Source organism: Diplotaxodon limnothrissa, linkage group LG20, assembly GCF_057381915.1.
Source record: "Diplotaxodon limnothrissa isolate DT_005_m linkage group LG20, D_limnothrissa_male_GT1.1, whole genome shotgun sequence".
NCBI classification, from domain to species: Eukaryota; Metazoa; Chordata; class Actinopteri; order Cichliformes; family Cichlidae; genus Diplotaxodon; species Diplotaxodon limnothrissa.
This window is the reverse complement of record NC_140615.1, coordinates 36,506,196-36,534,157: the sequence shown is the minus strand read 5'-3', so window position 1 is coordinate 36,534,157 and position 27,962 is coordinate 36,506,196. Positions and strand designations below refer to the sequence as shown.

The window sequence follows — 27,962 nt, the reverse complement described above, 5'->3', positions numbered from 1 at the left end:
GGTCTAAAGTAGTCTGCGTTTAATATGGCTTTTGTGTTGTTAACATGTTTAATGTTATGTATTTTCTTCTATTTGATCTCAAAAAGCTCCTAAAACAGTCAGTGATCACTGTTGACCTCCCTCGGCTTTTATTACCGCTAATCATTTATTTAAGCTCAGTTTTTAAAACCTTAGGATGTAACTACAGCCCAGCCCATGCAGCAGTATATGAATGACTAACCTCGTATTGTGGATGGATTATCTCAGTTGTTCTCCTGGCTGAAGTTTGGTCCTTTTACAGCATCCTGCCATGCGATTACATTTGTTCCTGACCACCGAGAACACTCACGGTAACTTTTATCGAGTGGAAAAAAAAGTTAGCTTGTTTATATTATGCTAACGTAGCTGTGTCGCTAGCGGTCACACAGCACATCATTATATACCAGCTAGCCCAACTTCAGTAACCCTACAAACGTTACTGCTGTTTAGTTTTCTGTCTTCATTTATGCTGGAAGTAATAACAGAGCTGTACGTTTTAATTTGTTTCCAAAACCCCGCAGTCAGGACATGCTATATTGTATTTAGATAGAAGCTAGCGAGCTAACTCCCTGCTAACTTCTAACTCCGTTAAATGTCATAAATTCCGTTTTCATGGATGCCTGGATGTTAAACTCAATTGTTACACCTGGGAGAGCAGAACGCTGATCATTTTATTAAAGATGAAAGACTTTAGACAGTTTTTCAACTCTCAGTAATGCCACAGTGATCGTTTGATATATGGACCTGCAGCGGAGTTTAGACCCAGACACGGCTAGTGACGTCAGACTGAACAACCGGATAGACGCAGCCGTCAGGACACAAATAACCGCGGGCATACACTTACACACATTAACTCTATTCAATGGGACGACTAACGTGGAGTCTCAAGGAATGATCCCGCGTCGGTGGGAGCTCCAAGACTCTCTTAAGTAGCTCCCCCGACGAGGCCTGATCAGCAGCAGGTGTGTGGCTTCGGGTGTGGCCAGTCCCCTTGCAGGGCCACACCCTCCAGGCCTGACGCCGCCTATAAACAAGTGCTCAGCCACCCACACACACATATACACAAGCACAGGGAAGGGGGAGCAACACCAAAATACACAACAACAATAATAATAATATAATACATGACTGCTCAGGGATCCTGGGTCGCCCAGTCCCCGGGCTGACAGAATTCATTTTATGTTATAATGTTTATAAATAAAATTGAAAAATGTAATTAAATTTTGAATTAATTTTCATCAAAATGAGACATTTTCAATTTTTTAAAGCAAAAGAAATACTGAAACTGAACAATCACTTTTATGTATGAACAATACAATTTTTGTTTTAATCTTATTTTTATTAAATACTAGGGTTGGGAATTTAATGCGTTAATTGCGATTAATTAATTTGAAAAAATTTAATCGCACTTTGCATTCCAAGCAAAGGGGAACTTTTGTCAATGCAAGATTTCCTGGTATACTGATTACACTGATGCACACATCAGAGCTACAAAGAATCAGGAGAAAGCATGTTGCTTGAACTGATCTGAGGCTAATTTCATTTCAAAAGACTACCTGACCAAAGCCTTGATAAAAGCGTGGTTTTGTGCAAATTGTGCAAAATGGAGCTTGCATACAACCGAAGCACTTCAACCTTACAGTACCATCTAAATGCAAAACACGTTGCAGCATTCCACAATTTGGGATTGAAACAGAGATCTTGGTAGGGAGGCGAAACTGTCTAACAACTATGCCCCCGAAGGCCGCTGTTAAGGTTCAAATATTGAGGAAGGAGAGTACAAACAACCATGGTCCAGAAGATCTTGGTCAAACAATTGATTTTAATGAATACACGCGTGGGAAGACCATTCTGTACGCAGACAGCACTTGATCTTCGACTTAATCAAAGCATACACAGATTTTTATAGCATCAGGGTTTAAATTAACGACGCCCCTTCATATGTCACAGACAGAATATATACACACGTCAAATCAAAACCACAATGACTTTTAACACAGTTTAAAGGAACGTTGTCTTCGTCTCTGATTTTTGCAGATGATGTGGTTCTGTTGGCTTCATCGGGTGAGGGCCTCCAGCTCGCACTGGAACGGTTCGCAGCCGAGTGTGAAGCAGCGGGAATGAGGATCAGCACCTCCAAATCTGAGGCCATGGTTCTCAGCCGGAAAAGGGTGGAGTGCCCACTCCGGGTCGGGGATGAGTTCCTGCCCCAAGTGGAGGAGTTCAAGTATCTCGGGGTCTTGTTCGCGAGTGATGGGAGAAGGGAGCCGGAGATCGACAGACGGATTGGGGCTGCAGCTGCAGTAATGCGGACGCTGCACCGGTCCGTCGTGGTGAAGAGGGAGCTGACTGTAAAAGCGAAGCTCTCAATTTACCGGTCGATCTACGTCCCTACCCTCACCTATGGCCACGAGCTGTGGGTAGTGACCGAAAGAACGAGATCGCGGATACAAGTGGCAGAAATGAGCTTCCTCCGAAGGGTGGCTGGCCTCTCCCTTAGAGATAGGGTGAGAAGTTCGGCCATCCGGGAGGGGCTCAGAGTAGAGCAGCTGCTGCTCCACATCGAAAGGAGCCAGCTGAGGTGGTTCGGGCATCTGACAAGGATGCCCCCTGGGCGCCTCCTGGGTGAGGTGTTCCAGGCATGTCCCACCGGGAGGAGGCCCCGGGGCAGACCCAGGACACGCTGGAGAGATTATATCTCTCGGCTGGCCTGGGAACGCCTTGGTATTCCCCCGGATAAGCTGGAGGAGGTGGCTGGGGAGAGGGAGGTCTGGGCCTCTTTGCTTAGGCTGCTGCCCCCGCGACCCGGCCCCGGACAAAGCGGATGAAGATGGATGGATGGATGGATGGATGTCTTCGTCTCGTCTGGAACACGAGCCCCACATCCTGCCAGACGCTGTTCCTCTTTCCAGAGACAAACATGACCAACCTCTCACCTATAAATGAGTCTACTAATGTGTGTGTGTGTGTATGTGTTGACCCTACATGCTCTCTCATCTCACCCGTTGCACTTCTGACCTTTTACCAGACCAGAGGCTCATCCTTATGTGTAATAACCTAACTGAAACTACATGTACTATGTTGAATAAATGTTTTAATCAAGAACCTCTACTAAAAGCTTAGTAAAAGAATATAAAAGTATAACAGACAATTTGAATAAGCTTGTAATTCAAATAGCCTCGTCTAACCTGCTACTCAGAATAACTTGGACTCTGCTTTCAGTTCTACAAACTCTCTGCAACTTCCTGTCAACTCCTGCCTGCAACTTAGTCTTTCTGAAAGACACACTGTTTAAACCTCTGAATACAATATCAATGCTGCAGATTATATTATTAATACAATGGTAATGATGATGATTATTTAACAATAGCAGTAAAATAATTTCCCTGCTCCACACCGCTAAGGGGCTAACGGTAGAGGATGACAGCTATGTCAGTGTTTGCACGCTAAAAGCTATGCTGGAACAGCAACGTGAGGATCTGACTCATCAACAGCAAGATAGCTTCAAGCCATTTGTCAAATTCAAATCATAGATAGAACTAACAAGAGGTTGGACAGCATTCTGAAGGAATGATGGTGCTGTTGATGAGCTGCAAACTGAAGAGAAGCGTGTGAAAAGCAAACTGAACGAGTTTGAATCAGCGGTCAGCAGCATGCACGAGAAAAACAAAGAGTTAACAACCAAGATGGATTGTTTAGAAAATCAGTTGAGGAGGATGGATGGAGGACGTAGCGGAGGATTAATAGAAGAAAAAGCAGAAACTTGGGAAACATCGGAGGATAAAGTCCGACACTTGCAGAAGAAGAAGCTGGGCCTGGCCAGTGACAGCACTGAAATTGAACGCGCTCACAGAGTCGGTCCATACAAGTAGAATGGACGAGCTGGCAGACTGTGGACAGATGTAAAAAGAGACAATTAATCCTCTCATTCGAAAGAAAGCTTTACAGTCTTTACATCAATGAAGATGTTTCAGAGTCCATCAGGAAGATGAGAAAATTACTGTTACCACAGCTGAGAGTGGCCAGAGGCAGAGGTGATATTGCCGTCCTTAAATATGATAAATTAATTGTCAAACCGTCAGACGTCAGTAATTTTGTCATTTGTAGCTTTTATGCTTGGTCTGTTTGTAAATGGCCGACTCTATACTTCTATATACTATACTACTCCCAGATTCTCCAGAACAGATTTTTCAGTAGCTCATGTTAATATTTCTGAGACACATTTAGAAGCTGCCTTTGAGAATAATGAATCTGAAATGAATGGTAAGTTGTATAGGAAAGACCGAAACAGATTTGAAGGAGCCGTAGCCCCTTATATTAAAGTGTCTTGCAAGGGGAGAGTGAAAAGAGGTTTATACCAGCCTTGAGGCCCTGCTGCAGGTACAGTGTAAAGATGCCACCACAAAGGAGCCAAAGACAAGGAGCCTCATCCTCTCTGATTCAGATGAGGAAGCCCTGTATAACTGAGCCCTGAGCTTGTGCAGAGCAGAATCCACCATCAGCTAGACGACTGCCTGCTGCAGTGAGGGTCCAGGTGAGCAGGGACCCACCCACAGCTGTCTGTACTGGCCCGCAAGTATTTGATTAGTCCCACCACTTCTGTCCCATGTGAGTGACTGTTCTCACTTGGAGGTCACATAGTAACAAAAAATGTACTTAAAGTACTTAAAATAACACTTAATTTTTAAGTCTGCCCAGTTTTGTCCAGGGATATTATTTTTGTTTCCCTGTTTTGAATCGGAATGTAGTTTAAATGTTGTTGTTTTTTTCCATAAATTAAAAGAGCTTGAGTTTACAATATTCATGTCCGTGTCTATTATTTGATTCTGCGCCCACTAAAATCCTTTTAAAGTAAATAAAAAACCCTTCTGACAGTTTCAGCTGAAAATAGTTTGACTGGTAAAGATTTTTATTGAAACAGTGTAAACACATTATGATTGATTAAGATGACATGTTTCAAAGACATTCACAATACATCATCTGCAAGTTTGTTGTTGCTTATTTAAGATATTCAATCAACCACTTAATCAGCTTAGCAAGTTAGCAAGCGTAGAACAATAATTAATCAATAAGCAAAATATGAAATCTTTAAGTCGTCACAAGTAATTAAAATCATGATAAATGACAAACTGACCAAACAGCATGATTCAAGTCTTAGTAACAAGAGTGAACATATATTAAACATATTTTAACTTCATTAAAAGGAACAGTGATGGCATCAAACAACACTTTGACATTTTATCTCATGTAAAGAAAACAAACTAAGTACAATACATTTTTTGAGCAAGCTAAAACTATGTTGCTGTTTCATATAATTTTAAAAAATATAATTCTGGAAAACGTTCAGACTTCTGAGATGCAGAATCTCAAAGGCCCAGCAGTACTTCTTGTGCCAGCTGCCTCAGGAGTTTTTATGCAGTAACCCAGTGTGCTCATCTATCACTGTATACTTTAGATCAGCCACCAAGCAGGAAAAAAAAGACTGCAATGCACTGTGATGTCTGCAGAAAAAATAATTTGTGCTGACTCGCTCTCGATTCAAGATTTTTACAAATCCAGTATCAGGAAGCAGGAAATATCACTGCAGAGCCATCACGCCCTCCTCACAGCCTGATCCAGCTCCTCCCTGCTACAGAGCAGTGCACGCCAGGATGGCCGATCGGAGCAGCTGATAGGAGAGGAGGTGGCAGCAGGGACTGAGCTGACATGGCATAAAATAAAACAGAAAGTTCACAAGCATCCATACATACATACCTTACACATACTGTATATATATGAACTAGTTATGCATATTTTAGATTTGCATTTAGGCATACGTATTCGATAAATAATCGAGAATCTCTGCACCATAAATGTGCTATATGTGTTTTTATTGTCTGTGACATTTTGATGTCAGGTTGTCAGTACTGTTGCTGTCAACTGTGTTCTGTACACTGAGAGCAAGGGAATATCTGGAGCCCCCCCACCCACACACACACACACGTATGATTGACCAGTATAGAACACTTATTAATCTATAGTCTATCTAAGTTCACTTGCTAATGTAAACCTGTGAACAAATTGTGGTTTCCTGCTAAAAGCAATTTAGTTTCAGGCAGTACATGGTGTATTATGATGATTTAGTTTCATATTGAATAACAAAAAGTTTACTGGATCTATTTATTAAATTCCTGGCTAAACTTGGATCAGGGTTAGGTTAGGTTAAACTTCCAAACTAATGAAAATGCAGAGTATTTACATAGTAAACTTTGAAGTAAATGGCAGAATAAAACATTTCAACTTGGGGTTTTATAATAATGTGTTTTAGTTTTCAATAGATAATTGAAAGGCTGATTTTATTGAGCTCTCTTTTACGTCTTTGTGATTGCTCCTTAGCACTTTTCATGCAAACAATAAACAAAGCTGGGGTTCAAAATGTCAACATCTGGTTCGATTTCCAACAAAAATATCCATAATCCGGAGAACTGTTCACCTTCCTGCTGCTACACTCCACTTTTCTCTTTTATCCAGCTGCGGTATTTGGTAACTCGGGTGTAGACACCAGGTCTGAAACTTAGAGCACAGCCTTTGCCCCAGCTCGTCACGCCTGCCAGGAAAAAACGCCCATGGGAGTTGGCGACAGACAGGGGCCCGCCAGAGTCACCCTGAGAGTTAGAAAGAAGAGTCACAGCAGAACTTGACATTCAGCTCACTTAATTTACTGAGAAATATCTCCGACTGAATCCCAACAAGCATCACAATACAAACCATGTGAATTTCTGAAGGCTTTTACACACTAAAAACTGATGTTATTTTGCTGGAAGGATTTGTGGAATTTCTTTTCTTGAACCAGGCTCGATTTTCTGATCCGAATAATCATATCGCTGATTTTGGAAATCAGATGAAGCTGCCAACAAGAGCTCAAACTGCCTTGCAATGTGTACGACAGCTTTACTGCTGTCTTTGCCAAAAAGTGATTTCTGGTGTTTGCAGGAATTTAAGGTCTTATAAATAACTTGTTGACCTAAAATCTGTCAAAAATAGGTCAATCACATCTCTCATGAAGAATATCAATTAGCCAGAAAGTGACTTTTATATATGCTTTAATTATCCAGGTAAAATTAACATTGACATTAAAAATGTATTTTAAGCTTACTTGAAGTGATCAAAAAAGACCTGGATTGATGAGAATATGGGTACAAATAAAAAGAGAAGATATTTGAAGAATATTATGAATATTATGAAGATATTTCAAAAACAGACAATTTCTTTGTTTTATATGTAACCCTGTCATAAATCTTTTTCACGACAGTCTTTTTACTGATATAAGTAAATATATCAGACGTAAAAAAGAAAAACCCACAGACAACCATTGGAAATCACTTTTTGGCACAACACTGGCAACAAAGGAAATTTCTACAAATCAACTACAATAATTTCTACAATCAAATCAGTCGATCTGAGTCGAGTCGAGTCGTGGCCAGTCGATCAGAGTAGGCACTAAAGAAAAGGTGCTAACAACCAGATTGCAAGCATGTGTGAATGGTTTGTACCTGACAGGTATCCACGCCTCCTGAAAGGAATCCGGCACATAACATGTTATCTGTGACCCTGTAATACAGGAGGAGATTACACAACCGACTGCTGAAGATCAGAATTTCCGCCATCTGGAGGACACTCGCTGAGACACCTGAGAGACAACAAGATCAAATCATGTAGAGCTTGTGGATGAATAACAAAAAAAATAGATTCTGTTTGTAAAAGTTTATATTAAACCAAACTACCTCCACAGATCTGCTCCCACTAACTACTCAAATGTTTGTCTTTCTCATTATTTTATTCAAACTCATCACTTCCAGTGTGGAAAGAGCTTTGAGACGGGCAGTGTTTCAGTACTTCTTTATTATCAGCTCACCTCCCTGCAGGGTAGTCCCCCAGCCGGTGATCCAAGCCTCTTGGTCTGAGTGGAAGTAGTAGGTGGAGGAAGGCAGGCAGATGGGTCTGATGTGCTGGGTTAGGCTGACTCTGGTGTCCAGCTCCATCAGAGCGATGTCATTGTCTTCAGTGTATCTGTTGTAGTACCTGTGAGCGATGATCTGCTTCACACCCCTCTTTACTGTCCACTCATTGGTCTGGTTCTGCACATGGAGGCCTAAAAAGGCCTCCCATTGGTCAGCGTGAGAGAGCCTGTATCAATAAAACAGACAAGGCTGTAAACAACTTCTTTAACCTCAAATCTGGAATTGAATTTAAAATAAAATACTGAATTAGATCAATGATTATTAGCCATTCAGTGAAAAGACTAACTGTCAGGGATTCTAACAGCTAGTCCTTTTACTGAATGGCTAATCATGTAAATTAATAAATAGATCATTTTAAATTTATTTCTACTTATATTTAAAGGCATCTTTACTTTTACGTGGTTTTAAACAAAGCATTAAAAGGATTGAGGAGAGACTTGCATAGCCTCTTGTTTTTCTTAGTATTTAATGATGGCACAATAAACTACCTTTTGCCTGTAATAAGTCACTTTTGTATAATTAGTTTAAATACTCTCCGAATTCTGTTGACACTGTAAAACTGTCAAAGTATGCAAACGTTAAAACAATGTTTTGAACTGTTCCAAACTCAGAGTAAATTTGTTTGTTTGTTTGGTTTTTTACTGTCTTAAAAGTACAGAGTTTGTCTCCTGAATCCAAATTGGGAGTTGGTTCCCACATAAGAGGTGGCTAAAAGGCTCTGACTCCCATTCTACTTTTAAATATCCTGGGAACAAAGGTAAGCCAGGAGTACAAGACTTAGGTACCTGATTGTTCAAGACTTTAGGCAATTGTTGTTCTATTTCCCCGCTATATAAATAAAATGAAATTGAAATGAAAGTTGAATTGACCTTGTGTGTGATTAGAAGGGTTTTAATTTTGATTTTGGATTTAACAGGGAGCCAATAAGGAGAAGCCAGTACAAGAAAGAGATGCTCTCTACTCCCTGTCAGTGCTCTTGCTGCAGCTTTTATGATCAACTGAAGGCTATACAGGAAGTTTTTAGTACCGCCAGATAATAACGACCTACAGTAGTCCAGCCTAGAATTAATAAATGCATAGGCTATTTTTTTTAGCATCACTCTCAGGCAGGATATTTCTAATTGTAGAGCTACTACTGCAAGAAAGCACTCCTACATTTCTGTTTAACATACACATTGAAGTACACATGGTGGTGAAAAATTCCAAGATTCCTCACAGGAAGCCATAGGAATGCCATTTAGAGAAAGTATACAATAATAACTAATAATTCAAAAACATAATGGGGTTCTTAGGATAGAGTTACATAACCTCCACATATTATTTAATATAGTCCACTACTTATTGGCAGTGAAAGCCCTTTTCAAGGCCATATTAACAGTGTCTGTCACACATGAATTGTTATAAAAGGATCTGTGACTGGCCTCAGACTACAGACTGAAACCTTACCTGAAATAAATTAAGCTGATCTGTCATTCAAGGTCATCTTCTGAATCTCGTTCAGTGTGTCTAAATGGCAATCATTAAAAAACATTTTTGTTTTTGTGAAAAAAAAGCATCCAAAGTGAGGCACATTGGATGCTCGGGGTTAAAATTTTGGGTCTGAGATGGAATTTCAGACGACACAACCAAAGAGTGAGAACTGGAATCCCAGGTAGAGAAAACTAGCATTGCACTGGAAGCTGTCTAGAAATTCCAGAGTAGATGACTATGAACGAGAGACTCAGGCAAGGTTTTAAAATTTTAGATGTCTGATCATGGATCCAAGTACAATCAATGATCAAACATCTGAACACTACTAAACACTCAGTACTTCAGATGGAGGAGCTCCTACTTGTAAACTGTAGTGTCTTGGACGCAGTGGGCAGCAGTCAGCAGCCAGCGGTCACTCAGCACAGAGGCTCCACACACGTGTCCTAGCCCCTTGAAGTGGAGGCTCACTTGCCAGGGCCACTCACCCACACTAGCTGACTGACCTCCCACGATACGAGTGCTACTGTACAGATTCGTCCCGCAATCTGAAAGCAAACACAGATCTCAATGTCCAAGTAACTAGAAAAGTCACACTGCAACCATCTGTGGGTGAGTGTGTGGTAAACGTACCACAGTTAGCCTCGTCAGAGCCGTCCTCACAGTCCTGCACTCCATCACACTCTGGGTTCAGTTTACTGATGCAGAGTCCATTACTGCAGTGGAAGGTGAACGCTGAGCACACTGAAGCTAAATGAAAGGAGACACACATGATATCAGTCCCTAAGAAAACTCTAATCTAACATGTCTGTGAAGGTTCTCAGTCATCCAGGTCATCGTAGTCTAAGGAGCTTGGAAAGAAAAGTTGCTTGAAGATGTTTCACCTCTCATCTGAGAAGCTTCTTCAGTTCTAAGGGTCAAATGGTGGAGAGTCCCAGATTTAAACCCAGTGGGAGTTTCCCCCAAAGAGGGACAAAGGACCCCCTGATGATCCTGTAGCTAATCACATGAGCCAAGGTGTGAAAACGGGTGTGGGTCACAATCAGCCAGGGTTTCGAGTGAGCTCATTGTGAAACCTGGCCCCACCCTATCATGTGATTTCCTGAGGTCATATGGCCCAGGGTGTGAGTGGGCGTTAAGGGGTCTGGGAAGGGATCTTAAGCTTATGTCTTCTATATTGTGTGATGATTCATGTGCCGAGTTGATTTTTTTTTCTATTCTCAAACTGATCTCCCTGTTGGAGCTCAGTCTGGGGGAGTTCTTTTTTTTCTCCTCGTCTTTCTTCATGTTGTGCATTTTCCATTGTTATAACTCTCTGACCTGTCTTCCCCATGTGATGTTTGTGTAATGTATGTATAGTCGGAAGGAATTCCTGCGCTGAAGACACGCACAACTGTCGTCTACAAACTTTGCCGGGTCCTGATGATTACCCTCGTCAGTGGTCCACAACTTAACAGTGTGTGGCTGAGCTTCAATCGACACTGGATCTTTGAGTGACCTAGTCAGTACAGCCCTGGCTCTGATATGAACCTGTCTTTTGCTCTTGTCTGTGTGAACGCTAAATTGATCATCATATCCTGTTTTATTAGGAACCTGAAAAGGAGTGTGTCACAGGAGAAGAGCATTATTGTAAATATCGAGTGTTGGGTTTTCATCTTTCACACCATGGACCACGAGCACTGTGCGGGAGTCGGGAGTACCATGAAGAAGTCACGTCTTTGGAAACTGTTACATTATTTATAATGAATAGTGAGTAAACAAACTAACTGTCACTAACCACAAAGTCCTGCATTTGGGTCCTGTTCGTGCCCTGAACCTGACATGGGGAGGTAGGTAGGTAATTGGCGGGGTAGGGAGGTGGGCGGGGTGTTGACATGCAGTTGTTGCTTGTGAAATGAACTATCAGTTGTATGTCTGGGACTTTTGTATAAAGAAAAGAAAAAACTGTTCTATAGATAAAGTTGGGGGGGTGGGAAGGATTCTATCAGAATATTTACTTCATCTCCTTTTAAACAGGCTTTGTGTAGCTTTTAGCTCTTCTGAGACCAATTCAAGTTGAGATTTAATCCACATTTTTTGCTAAACCTTCTTTAACTCCTTTTACACAAAGAGATCTTTGATGGTGTGGACTCACTGCAGTTGAGCTCATCACTGTTGTCTCCACAGTCATCCCTGCCGTTACACTGCAGAGTCTTCTTGATGCACCGGTTGTTGCTGCACTTGAACTTTCCCGGACAAGCTGACAAGACAGAAAAAAAATCCCTTCATCTATTTGCCTAGTTCAGAGAATGCTGCAATCCTGTAATTAAACATTTATAAAATAAATAAATAATTCTATTTAAAATGATTTGGGTTCAGGCCTCCTCCTGGCATCTCCACCTCTCTGCTCATGTCATGGTCCAGAGTCTGTGACTCCGTGTTTATGTTTAGTTTATTAGTATTCTGTGGTTTTGGTTACCTTGGGTGTTTGTACTCTTCTGTTTCATGGTTCATGTTCCTATGTTCTGTGTCCCCCAGTCTGTGTTAAGTTGGTGTGTTATGTCATTGCGTGTATGTGTTTCCTGTTTTATTGTGAAGGTCTGCGTCTTATGTGAGTGTTTTCAGTTTGCCTCCCTAGTCTCGTCACGTTAATCACTCCCAGCTGTGTTCCCCACCTGTGTGTAATCTCCCTGTGTTCAATTCAATTCAATTCAATTTTATTTATATAGCGCCAAATCACAACAAAAGTCGCCTCAAGGCGCTTCTCAGTGTTCTCTGAGTGTATTTAAGTTGTGTCTTCTGTCATAGTAGTTGCTGGTTCGTCTGTGTTGTTTCCCCTCGGTCTCCCTGGGTCTCTCCGTATGTATTTCCCCAGACCTCCCTGCATCTTCGTTTCTGGTTTGTTTTGTTAGTTTTACCCAGTTTAGGTTTTCCTGTTTCACCTTCACCCACGCCATTGCTGTTTGTATTTTCTTTTGTTAAATAAATGGTAAATGGTAAATGGCCTGTATTTATATAGCGCTTTACTAGTCCCTAAGGACCCCAAAGCGCTTTACATATCCACACATTCACACACTGGTGATGGCAGGCTACATTGTAACCACAGCCACCCTGGAGCGCACTGACAGAGGCGAGGCTGCCGGACACTGGCGCCACCGGGCCCTCTGACCACCACCAGTAGGCAACGGGTGAAGTGTCTTGCCCAAGGACACAACGACCGAAACTGTCCAAGCCGGGGCTCGAACCGGCAACCTTCCGATTACAAAATGGTAAATGGCCTGTATTTATATAGCGCTTTACTAGTCCCTAAGGACCCCAAAGCGCTTTACATATCCAGTCATCCACCCATTCACACACACATTCACACACTGGTGATGGCAGCTACATTGTAGCCACAGCCACCCTGGGGCGCACTGACAGAGGCGAGGCTGCCGGACACTGGCGCCACCGGGCCCTCTGACCACCACCAGTAGGCAACGGGTGAAGTGTCTTGCCCAAGGACACAACGACCGAGACTGTCCAAGCCGGGGCTCGAACCGGCAACCTTCCGATTACAAGGCAAACTCCCAACTCTTGAGCCACGATCGGCCAAATAAATACTCACCTGCACCAGAGCTGCCACCTTTTGGGTCATTTCTACAACTCCACACGTCTGCCACACCGCGGTCGTGACAGTACGAACCAGCCAGCATGGACCCTGCAGCACTCAATCCGTCCGAGGAGCTCCAGGATGACATCAGCTACAATGTGGAGATCCTCCTCGGGCTGTGGCTGGAGAATCCTCCGTACGAGCTTCGCCGCACTGTTGAAAACCGGCTACAACGGCTCTTTTCCGGCCTGCCATTGCTTCTAAAATCGCTTCCTCTGACCATGCAGGCTTTTCTCCGGCACACACCTCACCTTCTCTCAGCCACTCCTGCCTCGCTGCCCAACTCGCCGGATGTGATCTTGCCCGGCCCGTCGGAGCCGTCTGCGGGGAGGAAACGCCGATCGCGCCGCCGGCGCGCCACCCCACAGCCGGACGTTCGGGCTTCTAATTCGCCGGCTGTGGTGAGTGAGGACTCTTTTCCGTTTTCGGACTGTGTGACTGTTCATTCAGGGGCGGTGTTCTGTGCGGCAGATGATATTGTGAACAGCATATCACCTGCCCTGCAGCCACTCTCAGTTCTGTCTCCAGTGTCACCAGTGTCACTTTAAGTTCAGTCTCCAGAGCCTCCAGTGTCATCTTCAGTTCAGGCCCCTGCGCCTCCAGTGTCACCTGTAGTTCAGGCTCCAGTATTACCAGTTTCACTCATTCACTCCATGCAGGGAGAAAGTCTAATTTCAACTCAAGGTGCTTTTCATAGTTTAGCCGCCATTGGCACAGTTTGCCGCTCCAGGGCTTCCCCAGAGGCTAGGTCTCAGTCCCCAGCTCATTCTGGACCCCTGAAGTTTAAGCAGCCACCTGAGAACTGCACCATGTCAGCGTTGCCTGGGCAGAGCCAGTGCTCAGTGCATTGCTAGTCGCCTTTGTGTCAGCTAGTGGCCTCCATGACTGCTGGCTTAGTAGTGACTTCTGCTGGAGGGTCCGTAGGACCGCTCCGGTCTTCGTCTCCAGTCTCCGCTGGAGGGTCCGAGGGGCCCGTCCGGCCTTCGTCTCCTGTCGTCGCTGCAGGGTCCAAGGGATCCGTCCAGTCTGCAGCGCCTCCGGCTTCCACGCCACCGCCTGCAGTGCCCCCGGCTTCCACGCCGCCGCCTGCAGCCTCGTCTGGTCCAGCTTCAGAGCCGTCAGCCTCGCCAGCTGCAGCCTCATCATCCGCGCCAGCTGCAGCCTCTGCTTCAGCGTCGCCTGGCCCAGCCTCTGTGTCTTCATCCTCGTCTGGCCCAGCCTCCGTGTCTTCAGCCTCGCCTGGTCCTGCCTCCGTGTCTTCGCCTTCAGCGTCGCCTGGTCCTGCCTCGTTTGGGTCTGCAGCTAACCGGCCACTTTCTAGGCCACTGGCCAGGCGCCATCGCCGTCGTGGGCGGCCCCCAGACCCTCTTCGCCTGAGTGGCCGCCGTTGCCTTCCGCACGGCCGGCCCCCGGTCCGCCATCGCCTGAGTGGCCGCTGTTGCCTTCTGCACGGCCGGCCCCCGGACCAGTGCTGTCGTCGTCACCGTTGCCTTCCACATGGTCGGCCCCCTGAACTGACTCCTGTGCTGGCCGGCCCCCTGACATCTTCTGTTTTGGACTCTGTTTTCCTGTGCTCTGGTGTGCTTCTTTTCTTTTGGTTTTGGACTCGTGTTTTGTTTTTCTTTTTGTCTTTTGACCTTCTGGTGCTCCTGTTTTGTTTTTGCCATGAATGAGGAATTCCTAATAAGCATGGGACAAAATCTTGTGCTGTTCAGTGGTAACACTAATTGTCTTCAGAGCAGTACATCAGGAGTTTAAATCCCAACCACTAATGGCCTGTATTTATATAGCGCTTTTTTACTAGTCCCTAAGGACCCCAAAGCGCTTTACATATCCAGTCATCCACCCATTCACACACACATTCACACACTGGTGATGGTAAGCTACATTGTAGCCACAGCCACCCTGGGGCGCACTGACAGAGGCGAGGCTGCCGGACACTGGCGCCACCGGGCCCTCTGACCACCACCAGTCTAAGGTGGTGGTCAGAGGCTAAGGCCCCCAGGCTACATATACCAAAGCTATCCAAAGCCTACTTCAGTATATGAGAAAGAAATATATAAATGAAGCAATGCCCGCTCGGACGTTGCCTATATTAACAAGATCCACATCAGGTGTTGAGGGGCACGGCATGTTAATGAGTGGCCACTGGAACCAGGTTATGGTTCCAGTGGACAAGCTATGAGAAAGGGTATTATCAGAATGCTACTACACCAGTTACCCCTATGAAAGAGATTACATGAGGATTTGGGACCTATGAATTATTTAACGCCACAATTTACACTTACACTCAAACATATAGTTGCTCACTGTTCCAACATCTGTAAGAGTCCACAAGAAGCAACTGCTATTACTTTCTATGAGGTCTTCTACTAGAATATCTGAATACTGCATTACAGACAATCCCCCTCTGGCAGCACCATGTGGAAGGTCCTGTCCATTTGGCTAGGATAAACAAGCACATGGCTCAAAAATGAGCAGTGCCCAGAAAGGAATTGGCTGAAACACTAGAGGGGCAAAACACCATCTGCAGATAGCACATTCACTTCCTTTCAACCTGTGCACTGCCTGGATTGACGAAGAAAGCCTATGAATTAATGTGTCACACATTGGTGGCCACAACTGCCCGTGTGCTTAATGAATAACGCAGGCAGCAGAAACCCAAGAAAGAAGAGGAGCAAGAAAGTGAACCATCGTGAAAGGACGGGCCCCTGCATGGCATGTAGCAACAGCAGAAGAAGTGGCTGAGAAATCTTCCCAACAGCTGGACCTAACGACAGCACAGAGACACTGATCACAGCACAAGAACAAGCTTTAAGCACAAGATCGATAGAGACTGGGGTCTACCACAACAGGGAAGACCCTACGCTAGCAGGCAGGGCATACATGAAATGCCACAACCTAGTGGCTGACAGTTATATTTGTGCCACAAAACCAACCAATCACAGACTTGGATGCAAAAAATTCTGATTGGCTGTTTTGGTCTCCAGTCAGCTCACTAGCCACTGTAGCTAAACCCAGGCAAATATCCCAGAATGCATTTTGTCCAAAGCTCAAACGAGGCAGTTGTGGAGGAACGCAGAGTGGCGGAGTTTGAAATATTACTCTTTCTGGGTCACAACATAAACTGTGTTCATTTCTTCACTCAAAATAAATGTCTGCTCAAAGTGCAACACTTATACAATTTTTTTTTAAAATTTTTTATATACGCTCTGAATAGTGGCACAGAAATAACGCCATACTCCACAGATGCTCGACCTATTACAAAGCCATGATTTTGGTTTACTGCGAGTGATTTCTTTTTCTTTTTTTTGTTAGTATCCAAGACACGTCACACACAAAGCACAGTCACAAAGAAAACCCGTGTTTGTGTCTGGACTCACTGCAGTTGATCTCATCGCTCTTATCTCCACAGTCGTTCCAGCCATCACATTGAGAAATCTTGCTGATGCACAGGGTGTTGTTGCACTGGAACCTTCCTGGACAAGCTGATAAGACAAAAACAAAAATCATGTCATCTATTTATGTCATGGTACCAGAATTTTAGACTTCTGCATTCTATTTTTTGCAGGGTTATCTTTAGTTTTCTTCTTAGTTGTTATCAAGGTTTCTGCTTTGGCTCCAGTTGTGATTATGATAGTCTGTCTTTCAGTAACACTGCTTCTCCAGTAAGAACCATGTATTATGAAGTCTTCTTTCTGTGATTTTTCCTTGTTTAATCGCTTCCTTCTTTATTTTGCCAACCCTAGTCACCTGTGTTTAGTGTTCTGTTTTATTTTGTCTTGTTTCCCTGATTAGTTTCAGCTGGGTTCCCTCGTGTTTCCTGGTTTTTCAATGTTTTCAATACTTTCCTTTGTTACCTTTTGGGTTTGGATTGCCTTCAATAAAGAGTTAATTTAATTTAATCCCTGCCTGACAGTCTGCATTTGGGGTCCTCATTCACACACACACACACACACACACACACACACACACACACACACACACACAGCTTTGAATGAACAGATTAGTAGAATATGTAGAAATTAAATTTCTGCTTTACTCACTGCAGTTTTGTTCATCTGTGTTGTCTCCACAATCATCAATCCCATCACACAGCCAAGATTTGGGTTTACAGTGACCATTTTTGCATTGTATCTGAGATGCGTCACATGCTAAGCAGAGAAACAAATTGAACACAACAACAATAAAATGCTACAGACTGAGAGTGATTTACAGTTTTTTTGAGGTCAATTCCAGTTGATATTTAATCTGGATTTTTTTTTGCTAAACCTTCTTTTATTCTTTTTAGACTTCATACAAAGAGATGTTTGATGGTTTGGACTCACTGCAGTTGATCTCATCGCTGTTATCTCCACAGTCGTTCCAGCCATCACACTGAGAAATCTTGCTGATGCACAGGGAGTTGTTGCACTGGAACCTTCCCGGACAAGCTGATAAAACAAAAAGTCCCTTCATCTATTTGCCTGGGTTGGAAAATGCTGAAATCCTTTTATGAAAATGTTTTTTAAAAGTCCTCTTTACAGTCAGTTGGGATGAAGGCCTCATACTCAGCAGTGAAACCCTGGTCAACATAGGAGGAGTCCGAGTTAAACGTAATGGTCACCTTGTTGCTTTTGATGGTGATCACTCTGCTGTTTAAGCCATTGCCACACAACCTACAACAAAAAAAGAGATAGACAGACACACACTGAGCTGTCTGTCAGTCTGTCCATCTAAACAGACATACATACAAGTCCTAAAATAGTGTTTTCAACACAGTCTAGTGACAGGGGATGAATAACTAATACTTTCAGTACATAATAATGGATTGCATTTATATAGCGCTTTTCAAGGCACCCAAAGCGCTTTACAATGCCACTATTCATTCACTCTCACATTCACACACTGGTGGAGGCAGCTACAGTTGTAGCCACAGCTGCCCTGGGGCAGACTGAGAGAAGCGAGGCTGCCATATCGCGCCATCGGCCCCTCTGGCCAACACCAGTAGGCAAGTAGGGTAAAGTGTCTTGCCCAGGGACACAACGGCCAGGACAGAGAGGGCCTGGGATGGAACCGGCGACCTTCCGGTTACAGATGCGATTCCCAACCCCCTGAGCCACGGTCACCCATACAGTGTGATTCTGTTGAATAACACAGAACAATACTCGTCCAGCTACAGAGAAGCTTCATGACCAAACAGCCAAATGTATAAACTCAAGTTTGTTCCTGAAATGTAAATTTGAGCCAGAAATCTGAGCTACAGACTCCTCAAATAGATCCAATCAGTCATAAGCTCAGGTACTTAAATCCCCCCACCCCACCCACTCAGTGTGCAATATCACTGATCACACTCCACCTCACAATGCACCTGCTCCTCAGAGGGCATGTATGTGTATGTATATATATGTAAACGTGTATGTGGAAATATGTGTGTGTACATATGTACGCATGCATGTATGTATGTGTGTGTATGCATGTATTTATGGGTGCATCCATGCAGGTGTATGTGTAACTTGTACATATCTTTCTTGTGTACATTTGTCTGTGTTATTGTGTAAATACGTATGCTTTTGTGTACTTCACACACATGGAGAGATGCCAAACTGCCTTTCATTGTTTTTGTAACAATGGCAATAAAAAGCTATTCTATTCTATTCTATTCTAGTCTATTCTACATGTTGAACTAGTTGGATGTGAGAGAGTAACTTCTTATTTGTACCAGAAAGAACACCGCTCCAGTAATGTAGCCAAGAAAAAACAAAAGAATATGTGACTTTTTCATGCAAAGCATGACTGCACAACTTACTGATGTGTGGCTCAAAGGTTAGAACTGAGTCTAATTTTACCCCCTTTAGATTGTAGCAGTTGGCTTCACATTAGCATGTATGGGGATGAATTTCAAAATTGTTGATGTAACTTTCAAGTAATTTTTCAAGTGGCCTTGAGCGAAAGCTTTGCAGGCATGAAGAACAATGACCCATGAACCATTCAAGTATAAAAAAGGGATGGGGCAATGTTGTGCCAACACATAACCAACTACAGTAATTCTACATTAATTCTGATTCTGTGGTCATCACCCAGTGTGCCAATGGTCAGCACAAATGCAGTAAGACAATTTTTTTTTGTTTTAAGCATGCTGTCAATTCTAAAATAGGAGTTTTTCTACACCTGGGTCTGTATGATCTCAGATATTAGGAAAATCCTTTATATGGTCACCGTGCGCACACAGCTGTGCCTGTGAGCACACAACCTCCATCCACCTGCTGTTCCAACATTCTGTTTGTGAGCATCAGTTCATTAGTAAAAAGTTGGCTTTTTAGAGAGGAGCTTGTTTCAGACTGCGCTTAGAGGCTACATCAAAAGCCCATTATCCCATTAAGCCCATTATATTATTATTATATGAACAGTGAATCATGCAAAGCTACTCTAGTCCAGTCCAATAACAAAAAATTGAGATGAAAATGAGCAGAATAAATCAAATTTAAGGCAATATTCACAATTTGAGTGATCAAGTCATAAAACTCTTCTGACACATTGACTTGTGGTCTTTATTTGGGACTTGCTGACTCAGAACTCTGCAGTCTTAATTTTGGACTCATGCAATCCCACCACTGACACGGATGATGTACAAAGTCAGTAAAAGGAGGCATAAACTGATGCTTACTTACCTTTCACCGTTGATGTCAACATAATCATGGGGGCAATGCTCACTTTGATTTCCCACAAAGAACTTTTTGAAGTCAACCTTCACAAATTTTTCCTTTGCAACCTGAAAATCAAATACAGCTCAAATGTGATTATTAACTGAGAAAATGTTGTGAAAATGGATGTCAAGGTCATCACAAATCTGATGTAGATGATAGCAACCCCTTATTCATTTTTTTATTCTTAATTTTTTAATTTTTAATTTAAATGAAATTAAAATAGGATCTTGAGGACTTACCTCGATGTTCCACACACATGATGTGCTTGGAGGGTAATTGGAGGGGAAAAATGGTGAAGAGAACAAGCCTTTGTCTTCAGTCATTGTGCCACCACAATCTGAACAACAGATAGTTCATCACTATACTCAGCTTCCATCTATTAAGTTTCTAATATCACAAGAATCAGCAGAAATGTCAGGAGATGGCGTTTACACTGACACAACATAATCCTGCAGGTCAACTGAATTCTATTTCCGTACACATTCAAGTGCATAATCCCAGTTACAGTGACATGTTTTTGCCAGTGAGCTCAAACTTATGGGTTTTTTTTTATTGAATAATTATACATTTCTGAGAATGCATCAGTTTCTTGGAAGACAAAATTACACATTAATCTATGTATATAAGTGCAATATTATTTTCATGAAATTCTTTGAGACCCAGTGAAAACAATTGTTTCTTTTTTTCCTTAAAAAAACATGAAGAAGTGATAACTGTTCACAATGTGTCTGCATTTACTTAGTTTAGTCACAGGAATCTGGAAGTAGCTTGCTTTGAAGCCAGGGAAGTTGTTCTCCTCATTTGTGACCAGCGTCAGTAACATGACGTTTCCAGAGATGAAGGATAATGATTTTTGAGGATGACCACACTGTCTGAGAAAAGAACGGATATATTAACTTTTAAAGAGGAACTTTAAAGAAGCCTGAAAGGCCTGTTTTATTTCTGATAACACAGAGCAGTGATACCACAGTCCTGGGGCTGGATGCATGTAAAGATGTGAAAAAGAAAAAAGAAAAAACATCCCAAGCATTTATAAAGGAAGAATGTGTCATAAAAATACACAGCTCTCCCATATAGCTCAGACCAGATCTACACAGTTTGGTTTTTAAGTTAGGCAGGAATTAAGGTAGCTTACCAAACTAAAACATCTATCTACATTATTACAAACTTAGCGTTCAAAAACTTCTTTGCAAACAAATCCAACAATAAAAAGAATGAGTGTACCGGTACCTTTCTGCCTTTTCCCATACACATAGCTTTAGCTGTGAATTTGCAAAAATTCATGCATCCACCCCTGAAGTATATCTGCCCATCACTGTAATAAGCTAAAATCTCAAACACACAGAGGTAGATGACAGTTTAAATTCTGGGAGAGGGATTATTTGTCTCACTCTGTCAGAGCACGTTTCTCTATGGGAGCCAGCGAATCATAGGCTTTGATGAAGTCGTGCTGACAGTCGTCCTCCAAGATCAGACTGTGGAAGTCGAGCCTAACTCGGTGGCCCGGGTCCGCACGAAGCCTCCACTGCAAGTTGAGATTTGGAGGATAAAGATAATAGGGAAACCCTGGAGAATGAACAAATCCAGGGTTTCTGACGTGGATGTCGAAGAACATCCTCTCTGAAAATACATTGAAAAAAGTTCTTGTTTGACCCACACCAGCACTCCCATGAATGCATCACTTTTTTTCCCCAACAGGATATGAAGATACAAGCTTTTATATTTTGTAACCTATTTACCTCCATAAACAGACTTCTTTACATTTTAATTTTAATAAAGTTATATACTTTACTACACAAATGCTTGCAGGTAAACCAGTTCTCACCAGTTAATGGGGTCCTGGCCAAGCGTTGATCTATAGCTGTGAACACAAAAATACATTTATTAAGACACCACATATCAGTTCTTCACTACTAACTCAAATTTCATGATGCTGAAAATGTTCAGATAAATACTGGTGGAATTTTCTTTTTTAATCATGTATGATTTTATTTTGCTGTAATGTAATTATTTATTATTCAAGGTCACTCTGGTTAGCATTTGTTCAGTTAAACACATCAAAACTCACATAACTATGACAATAATGATATCTTGTTGTATCACACACTTCTTTAACAGTCTCATAAAGTCCCAAATAGTGTACTTTTTGCATTTTCAGATAAAAGCACTTTTGTGAGCTTTTTTGCCACATCAGCTGTCGAGCATGACACCTGAAACTTTTTTGCAATAGTAGCAGCACACACTGAGGCTACGTCCACACTAATTGTTTTCTCTCCGTTTTGGCCTCCCGTTCACACTGAGACGGTGTTTTCACTGATGGAAAACGCTCTCAAAAAACGCATGTTTTCAAATCTATCCGGGCTGGTGTGGACGTAGCCTGAGTCCCCATTGCCTTATTAGATACAACGCAGCAGTCTAGCAGCCACTAGAGCAAATCCAGTGTTTCAAAGACTTCAAAGTTTCTCACCACTGGGAGACAACAGTGATACAGAAGTAGATATGTTATTCTAAGTGGTCTCCAGCAAACATCAGTGTTGCATGTACCACACACTATAAGCCATTTTCAGCAGTCGTGCAACCACTTAGGAATCCCTGTTATATTCTGAATCATTTAAATCAACTAAAATCCCGCTGTGAGGGAAGTGGATACCAGAAGATCTCAGATATATGTTAACTTAATATTTTTTAAAAAGTAAATATGGTGCTTTGAGTTCAAAGGCTCATATATTAACCTAACTTAGATCATTCCTGCACTTTTCAGAACTTTTGAGATGGTTGAAGAAATGTGTCCTCTTATGGACTATGTGCATCTTCCTGTCTCATGCTGCCATCTGTTAGTCACTGCCGAGTCATATACCTGTTGGAAGTCTGAACTACTTCCTTGGCCAGAACGACCGCTTGACCAGAAAGCAACATTTACTCCAGGAACTCATTTACAATGGCAATTGATTGGGTAACAAACCACAAACAAACCTGTAAAAGAGTGTAAATTGCATGGATCTATGAGCTGTCAAACCTTGTGAGATGATGCTGCTGATGTTCAGGGTGTCACTGGGTTTCAGCAGCCCTTGTCCCTGTTGGCTCCATTCACTTTCTGCTGGAGGCTCCAGAGATTCAATGGCTTCATCCACAGTGGTTTGCTGAGGGACGGGGACATCAAACTTCGACTCATAATACACCACAATGCTGTCGTCACCGCTGTCACCCTCACTGCTCCACAAGACACAGAAAGGATTTATACAGACTTTATGTGCCCCACTGAACAAGAGAGTTCAGTATTTTAGGTACAAACCAACCCACCATATTAAAACCAACCATTGAATACTCTACAGATGTATAGAGTTAGCAAGTTTTGCACATAGTCCAAAAAAATTGAATCAATAATCAGGTTCAGACCTCCTGTGACATAAAAATCAGCACAGAAAAGGGCTACAGCTCAGCGTTTAACATCATAATCCCAGACATCCTCAAAACCAAACTGGCCATATTTATAAAACCTAATTTATGTATTCAAAATATTAATATGTGCATTGCTGGTAAATATGGACCCAATTTTGAATACCCCTTCTTTTTTCATACCTCCCAGTCTTACACATGTGGTTTTAGTGTCAGGGTCACAAGGTTATGTTTAGGCTGAGGTTTATGATTAGGCATTCATTTCTGATGGTTAAGGTAAGCGGCTAAGGAAAGCATTGTGTCAAAGACAGGTCCCCCCTAGGATAGCAACACCTGATATGCGCATGCGCGTGCGTGTGCGCATGGCTGGGCATGGCTGCCTTCTGACCACCCCGGGAGGCCATTGCATCTTGATCCATGTCACAGTTGCACCGACTCTAATGAACTGACTGTTGATTCAGCACCTTAACATCTTCAACTAGATAAGCTGATCACAGTGAACAAATGACAAACACACAACATTTAACAGTCAGCATGACACCATGGCCCCTGACAGGCAGTCAAGTTTCTATTTCACAGTACCTGAAGGCCTGGACGGTGTTGCAGTTGAAGTATTTGGCCAGCATTGAGTTTTTGAAGTAAATCAGTTTCAGCTGAAAGAGAAAAAAGTCACACATCATTGCAGCGACTTCCTTTAATTGCCTCAACAAAGACAGAAACACACAACAGAGGAAGCCACAGGTTTGTGATAACATCAAGATTACAATACAGATTCATAGCAAGCAGTCATTTAGCAAAATGAACCATGTTGTAACTGAATCATTAAGCAGTTAACCCTGCAATTTAATCAGGTCTCATTGTGTGGATATATGCATGAACTGCTTTAATTCTTTGTGGCACAGATTAAACAACAAGATCTTGATCCATCTCGACAGGATGGCATCACACAGTCGCTGGAGATTTGTCACATGCACAGTGACAGTTGAGACCAGTTGACTACTGTGAAGTCAATGTCATGTTCAAGAAACCAGTGACATGGTGCAGCCACGAGAAGTTGAGTATCATCATCGAGCCCAAAGAGGCCCACAGTGTACCAACAAAATATTCCCTACACCACTACACCACCACTACCAGGATGAACTGTTGACACAAAGCAGGATAGGGCCATGGTTTCCTGCAAATACTGACCCTACCATACAAATGTAGCAGAAGTCAAGACGCTTAAAACTGGGCAATGGAAAAAAAAATTCATAACATAGAAAAAAGTCTTAGTTTAAAAATGTGAGATGTTTTCTGTCTTCTATTGTGAATAAAATATTGGTTTATGAAATGTACAAATCATTGCAGTCCTATATTGTACAGTTCTTTTGATGTTACTGAACAGCCACAGTTTCCTGTTCCCAGCCGACAGGAGACGTACCCAAAGTGGATTCAGAGATGCTGTTCTGCAAACCTTGGTTGTAACCAGTGGTTAAAGTGATACATGCGATACAGCATAGATGGAGAACACCCATCATGCCGTGAGTCTGTTAGGTCTCACCTGTTGGCTGACTTGAGCAGCCAGCTGAGTAAACTCTGAGCTGCTGGGATCTTCATGCTCTGGCAGGAATCGCTGGTTGCTGATTCCCATGGAGCCGATGTAAATTCTCTGCACCGTGTCATCGTTGTGTACTGATGACACATACGGATGTTTCAATATCGAATATATAATTACCAAAATTTTCAAACAACTGTTTGCATAGAAAAAGCCATAACTAGCTGTGAAAGTCCAATTCAGAAAAGTCACCTGGTGTTATACCAATTACTCCAAACCAAGTTTCCGTTTATTTTTATATTATATTATATTATATTATATTATATTATATTATATTATATTATATTATAAAGAAGCTGATGTGTTATCAAAACAAGTGTCTGCATGTTTTCACTTCATGGATGAAGCAGGATGAACAGGTGAAAGAAGTAAACTTTTTCAGTACTTGGGGAAAACAAAAAAAGCAATATTATAAAATTAACTAAAAAAATATATAAAGTTCCTTATAGTTTGTGGCTGTGACTCAGCAGGTTGAGCAGGTCATTTGCTAATGACTTAAATGTTTGGTGCTTTGATTCCTGGCTGCTACTGTCTACATACCAAAATATCTTTGGGCAACACACTGAACCCTGGGTTGCTGTTCATCAGGGTGTGAATGTTAGACAGAAAGCACTTAGAAGCAAAAAAGCGCTCATATAAATGTGTGTGTGAAATAGAAATGGTGTATCTCAGTGCACAAAGTAGTAGTATTAGTAGAAAAGCAATTTAACTGTCCACTACATTTCTGTAATCCTACTAAATCAAAGTTCAGACTCTCAGATTGAAGACCCAGTTGGAATTTTGGCAGTACAATCACTAAATCTGCAAAAAAAAAAACCATCACTTAACCCTAATCCTTGTAACTGTAAAAAATAGAAGCAACAACTCCCATCATTCTGAAAAGAAAGTTCATGTGCTCTGTTAGCCCAACCATGACTGTGGCATTGACAGAATGTCCTCTTGACAGCACAGTAGGACTGATATAGATTGTATAAATGGTGAATGCAGAGGTCTCCAACTCATAAAGAATTGCTGGGTCTTTGAAGGATACCTGCTGTTACTCCACTGAGCTGAACGAACTGCACACCTTTACAAATGAGTAAAGTTTAATAAAGTCTACTTACGATTAAGCGTCACCAAAGCCAGAAAGGATACTATCAGCAGACCGACTCCTATCGACAACCTCTTCTTGGACAGACTGCAGTTTGTGCAACGGTCACCATACTGCAGACAGGAGACTGTTGTTAGAGTTTGCTCAAGATGCAGATTTGGTCACTTAAAGAATCAAACAATATATTATAAGGAAGACAACGACATTGATCAAGAAACATCTTGGGCCTGGAGTCAGCACAAATTGACTCAGTCAGTAACAAAGTCCTGCAAGGATGCATTAAAAGAAACACACAAACAAGGATTCTCTATGACAAACATTTAAGCTATGGAAAATATGAACTATAAGAGGAAGCTTTTGGCTGCTGGCAATGAGACAAGGGCAGAGAAAGTGAATTGTAATCGACACTTAAGGAACATTTTATTTTATATATTTTTGTCAAGTCAGAAGTAAAAATATTGAAGAGGAGAAGGTGGAGTGCTAAGTTACTGGGAAACACTAGATTAGTTAAGGTTTGCTAGCACCTGCATCCATAAAGTGTACAACTGAATTACACACATACAGACAGCTGCTCATTGTTGTTAATACATTTCAACATGTCTCGGTCCTGGGTGGGTGACCCAGTGCTTTGAGTTTCTTGTGTCTCTGAGTTTTTGTATTAGGATCTTAGTTCTTTGTTGCCCCAGTTTATTCTTTAGTGTCTTAGTTTGGCTTTCTTGTATTCTCTTTAGTTCTCTGAGTATTTAGCTGCACTCTGTGTCTCCCTGTTATTGTTCTCTGTGTTTCTTAGTTGCTCTGTCTCCCCTAGTCAAGTCTGCGTCTGTGTTACATTTCCTGTTTTACTTTGAAGGTCTGTGTCCTACGTGAATGTATTGAGTTTCGCTTCCCTTGGGTCTCGTTATGTCCGATTTCTCCCAGTTCAGTGACTTCAGTTAGCAGCTGTAGCTACAGCCACACTCCCAGCTTCAAGCCTTAAGAGTATCCAAACCAACAAGTGGTCTAAAAATGGTTAGGGTTATTTTTATGAAATAAAACCAGTTACTGCGACTCATGTCCACCATCTGGATTAGTCACTGTTTTCATTAATGCTATTTTTAGGCAGCCTTCTGATGACAGCCTGAGAAATTACCCCAACTTCTCGCTATAAGTGGGCGGTTTCTCAAAAGGCAGAAGTTCAACAGTTTCCTTCTCTTTTTTTTTTTTACTTTTTGTGATTAGCGTTAGGGTGGAATAAAATGATTAATGAGATTCTGTCTCTTCTAAAGAGAAAACAGTGGTGAGAGAAAGACTACAAGACTGTGTGCACAGATTATTTAGCGGTGCACAGAATTTGGAACCATTAACAACATATTAATATAAAACAAGAACATCTCTGTTTTTTAATCTAAGCTGAAACCAACAAACCTGTTCCTGATGTGACATAATGGGCAGGTTAACATTACAGATACTGGACTCACCTGTCTGGTACTTAAACTCTCCTGTGAACCCAGTAAATCCACAGTGTCAGTGTCCCAACTCATGGTTCCCAGGGGGCCTTAAAAAAAGATTCAGTGTGGTTTATTGTCCTCTTTATTTTATTTTTTATTTTTCTTTATTTAAAGATCAGCAGGTCTCTCTCTCCCTCTCTGGGTAGAAACCGACGGGTTTGTGTTGGTTCTTATTGGAAGCTCAGTTCTGGAAAAAGATTGAGTACAGAGATGAAAGATGAGATTGGTGGCCTGTTCTTTAAACCGTATTCAGATTCTGATATATGTATGAATCATCCTAATTTTAATCACATCAAATTATTAAGACAGAAAAGTCTGATCCAATCTGAACATTAATATCTCAAAAACTCTCTAAAAAGATCACATTGTCATGTCATGCCGCTTGTCCTTTTCTAAATGAATCTGTTTCATTTGGGACAGTTGCACTAAAAAAGTCTGAGTACCAGATGGTTGATACATAAGTCAGACCCATGTTTGGGCAAAAGACAAAAAGTACCATTTTTTTAAGTGGTTTTATAGAAAACAGTACAGCAGCAACAGTTTTCTCCTTTTTGTACAAAGTTTGTCTTTCATGCACTTTGACACTTTAGTTGGTT

General features: G+C 42.1%; 1 protein-coding gene across 1 annotated transcript; it reads right to left on the bottom strand.

Moving 5' to 3' along the window:
- Nucleotides 1-6,500: 6,500 nt before the first annotated feature.
- Nucleotides 6,501-27,399, bottom strand: LOC146611404 (suppressor of tumorigenicity 14 protein homolog). Its single transcript, XM_085345668.1, has 20 exons — nucleotides 27,337-27,399; nucleotides 25,893-25,992; nucleotides 24,736-24,866; nucleotides 23,778-23,848; nucleotides 22,816-23,009; nucleotides 21,625-21,660; nucleotides 21,191-21,419; nucleotides 20,538-20,671; nucleotides 20,039-20,136; nucleotides 19,764-19,864; nucleotides 17,638-17,771; nucleotides 17,442-17,546; nucleotides 17,160-17,267; nucleotides 16,497-16,601; nucleotides 11,620-11,724; nucleotides 10,119-10,235; nucleotides 9,850-10,033; nucleotides 7,913-8,184; nucleotides 7,551-7,687; nucleotides 6,501-6,662 (listed from the first exon to the last, which is right to left on the bottom strand). The coding sequence occupies exons 1-20, from the start codon at nucleotides 27,397-27,399 to the stop codon at nucleotides 6,501-6,503; spliced, it is 2,586 nt and encodes an 861-aa protein (XP_085201794.1).
- Between the last annotated feature and the right edge of the window lie 563 nt (nucleotides 27,400-27,962).

Coding starts and splice junctions, on each gene's coding strand:
- LOC146611404 (XM_085345668.1), bottom strand. CDS start 27,399: ATGAGTTGGGACACTGACACTGTGGATTTACTGGGTTCACAGGAGAGT. Junction 21,420..21,624: donor GGCCAGGACCCCATTAACTG/GTGAGAACTGGT, acceptor ATGTATTTTCAG/AGAGGATGTTCTTCGACATC. Junction 17,772..19,763: donor GTTGACATCAACGGTGAAAG/GTAAGTAAGCAT, acceptor TTTTTGTTGTAG/GTTGTGTGGCAATGGCTTAA.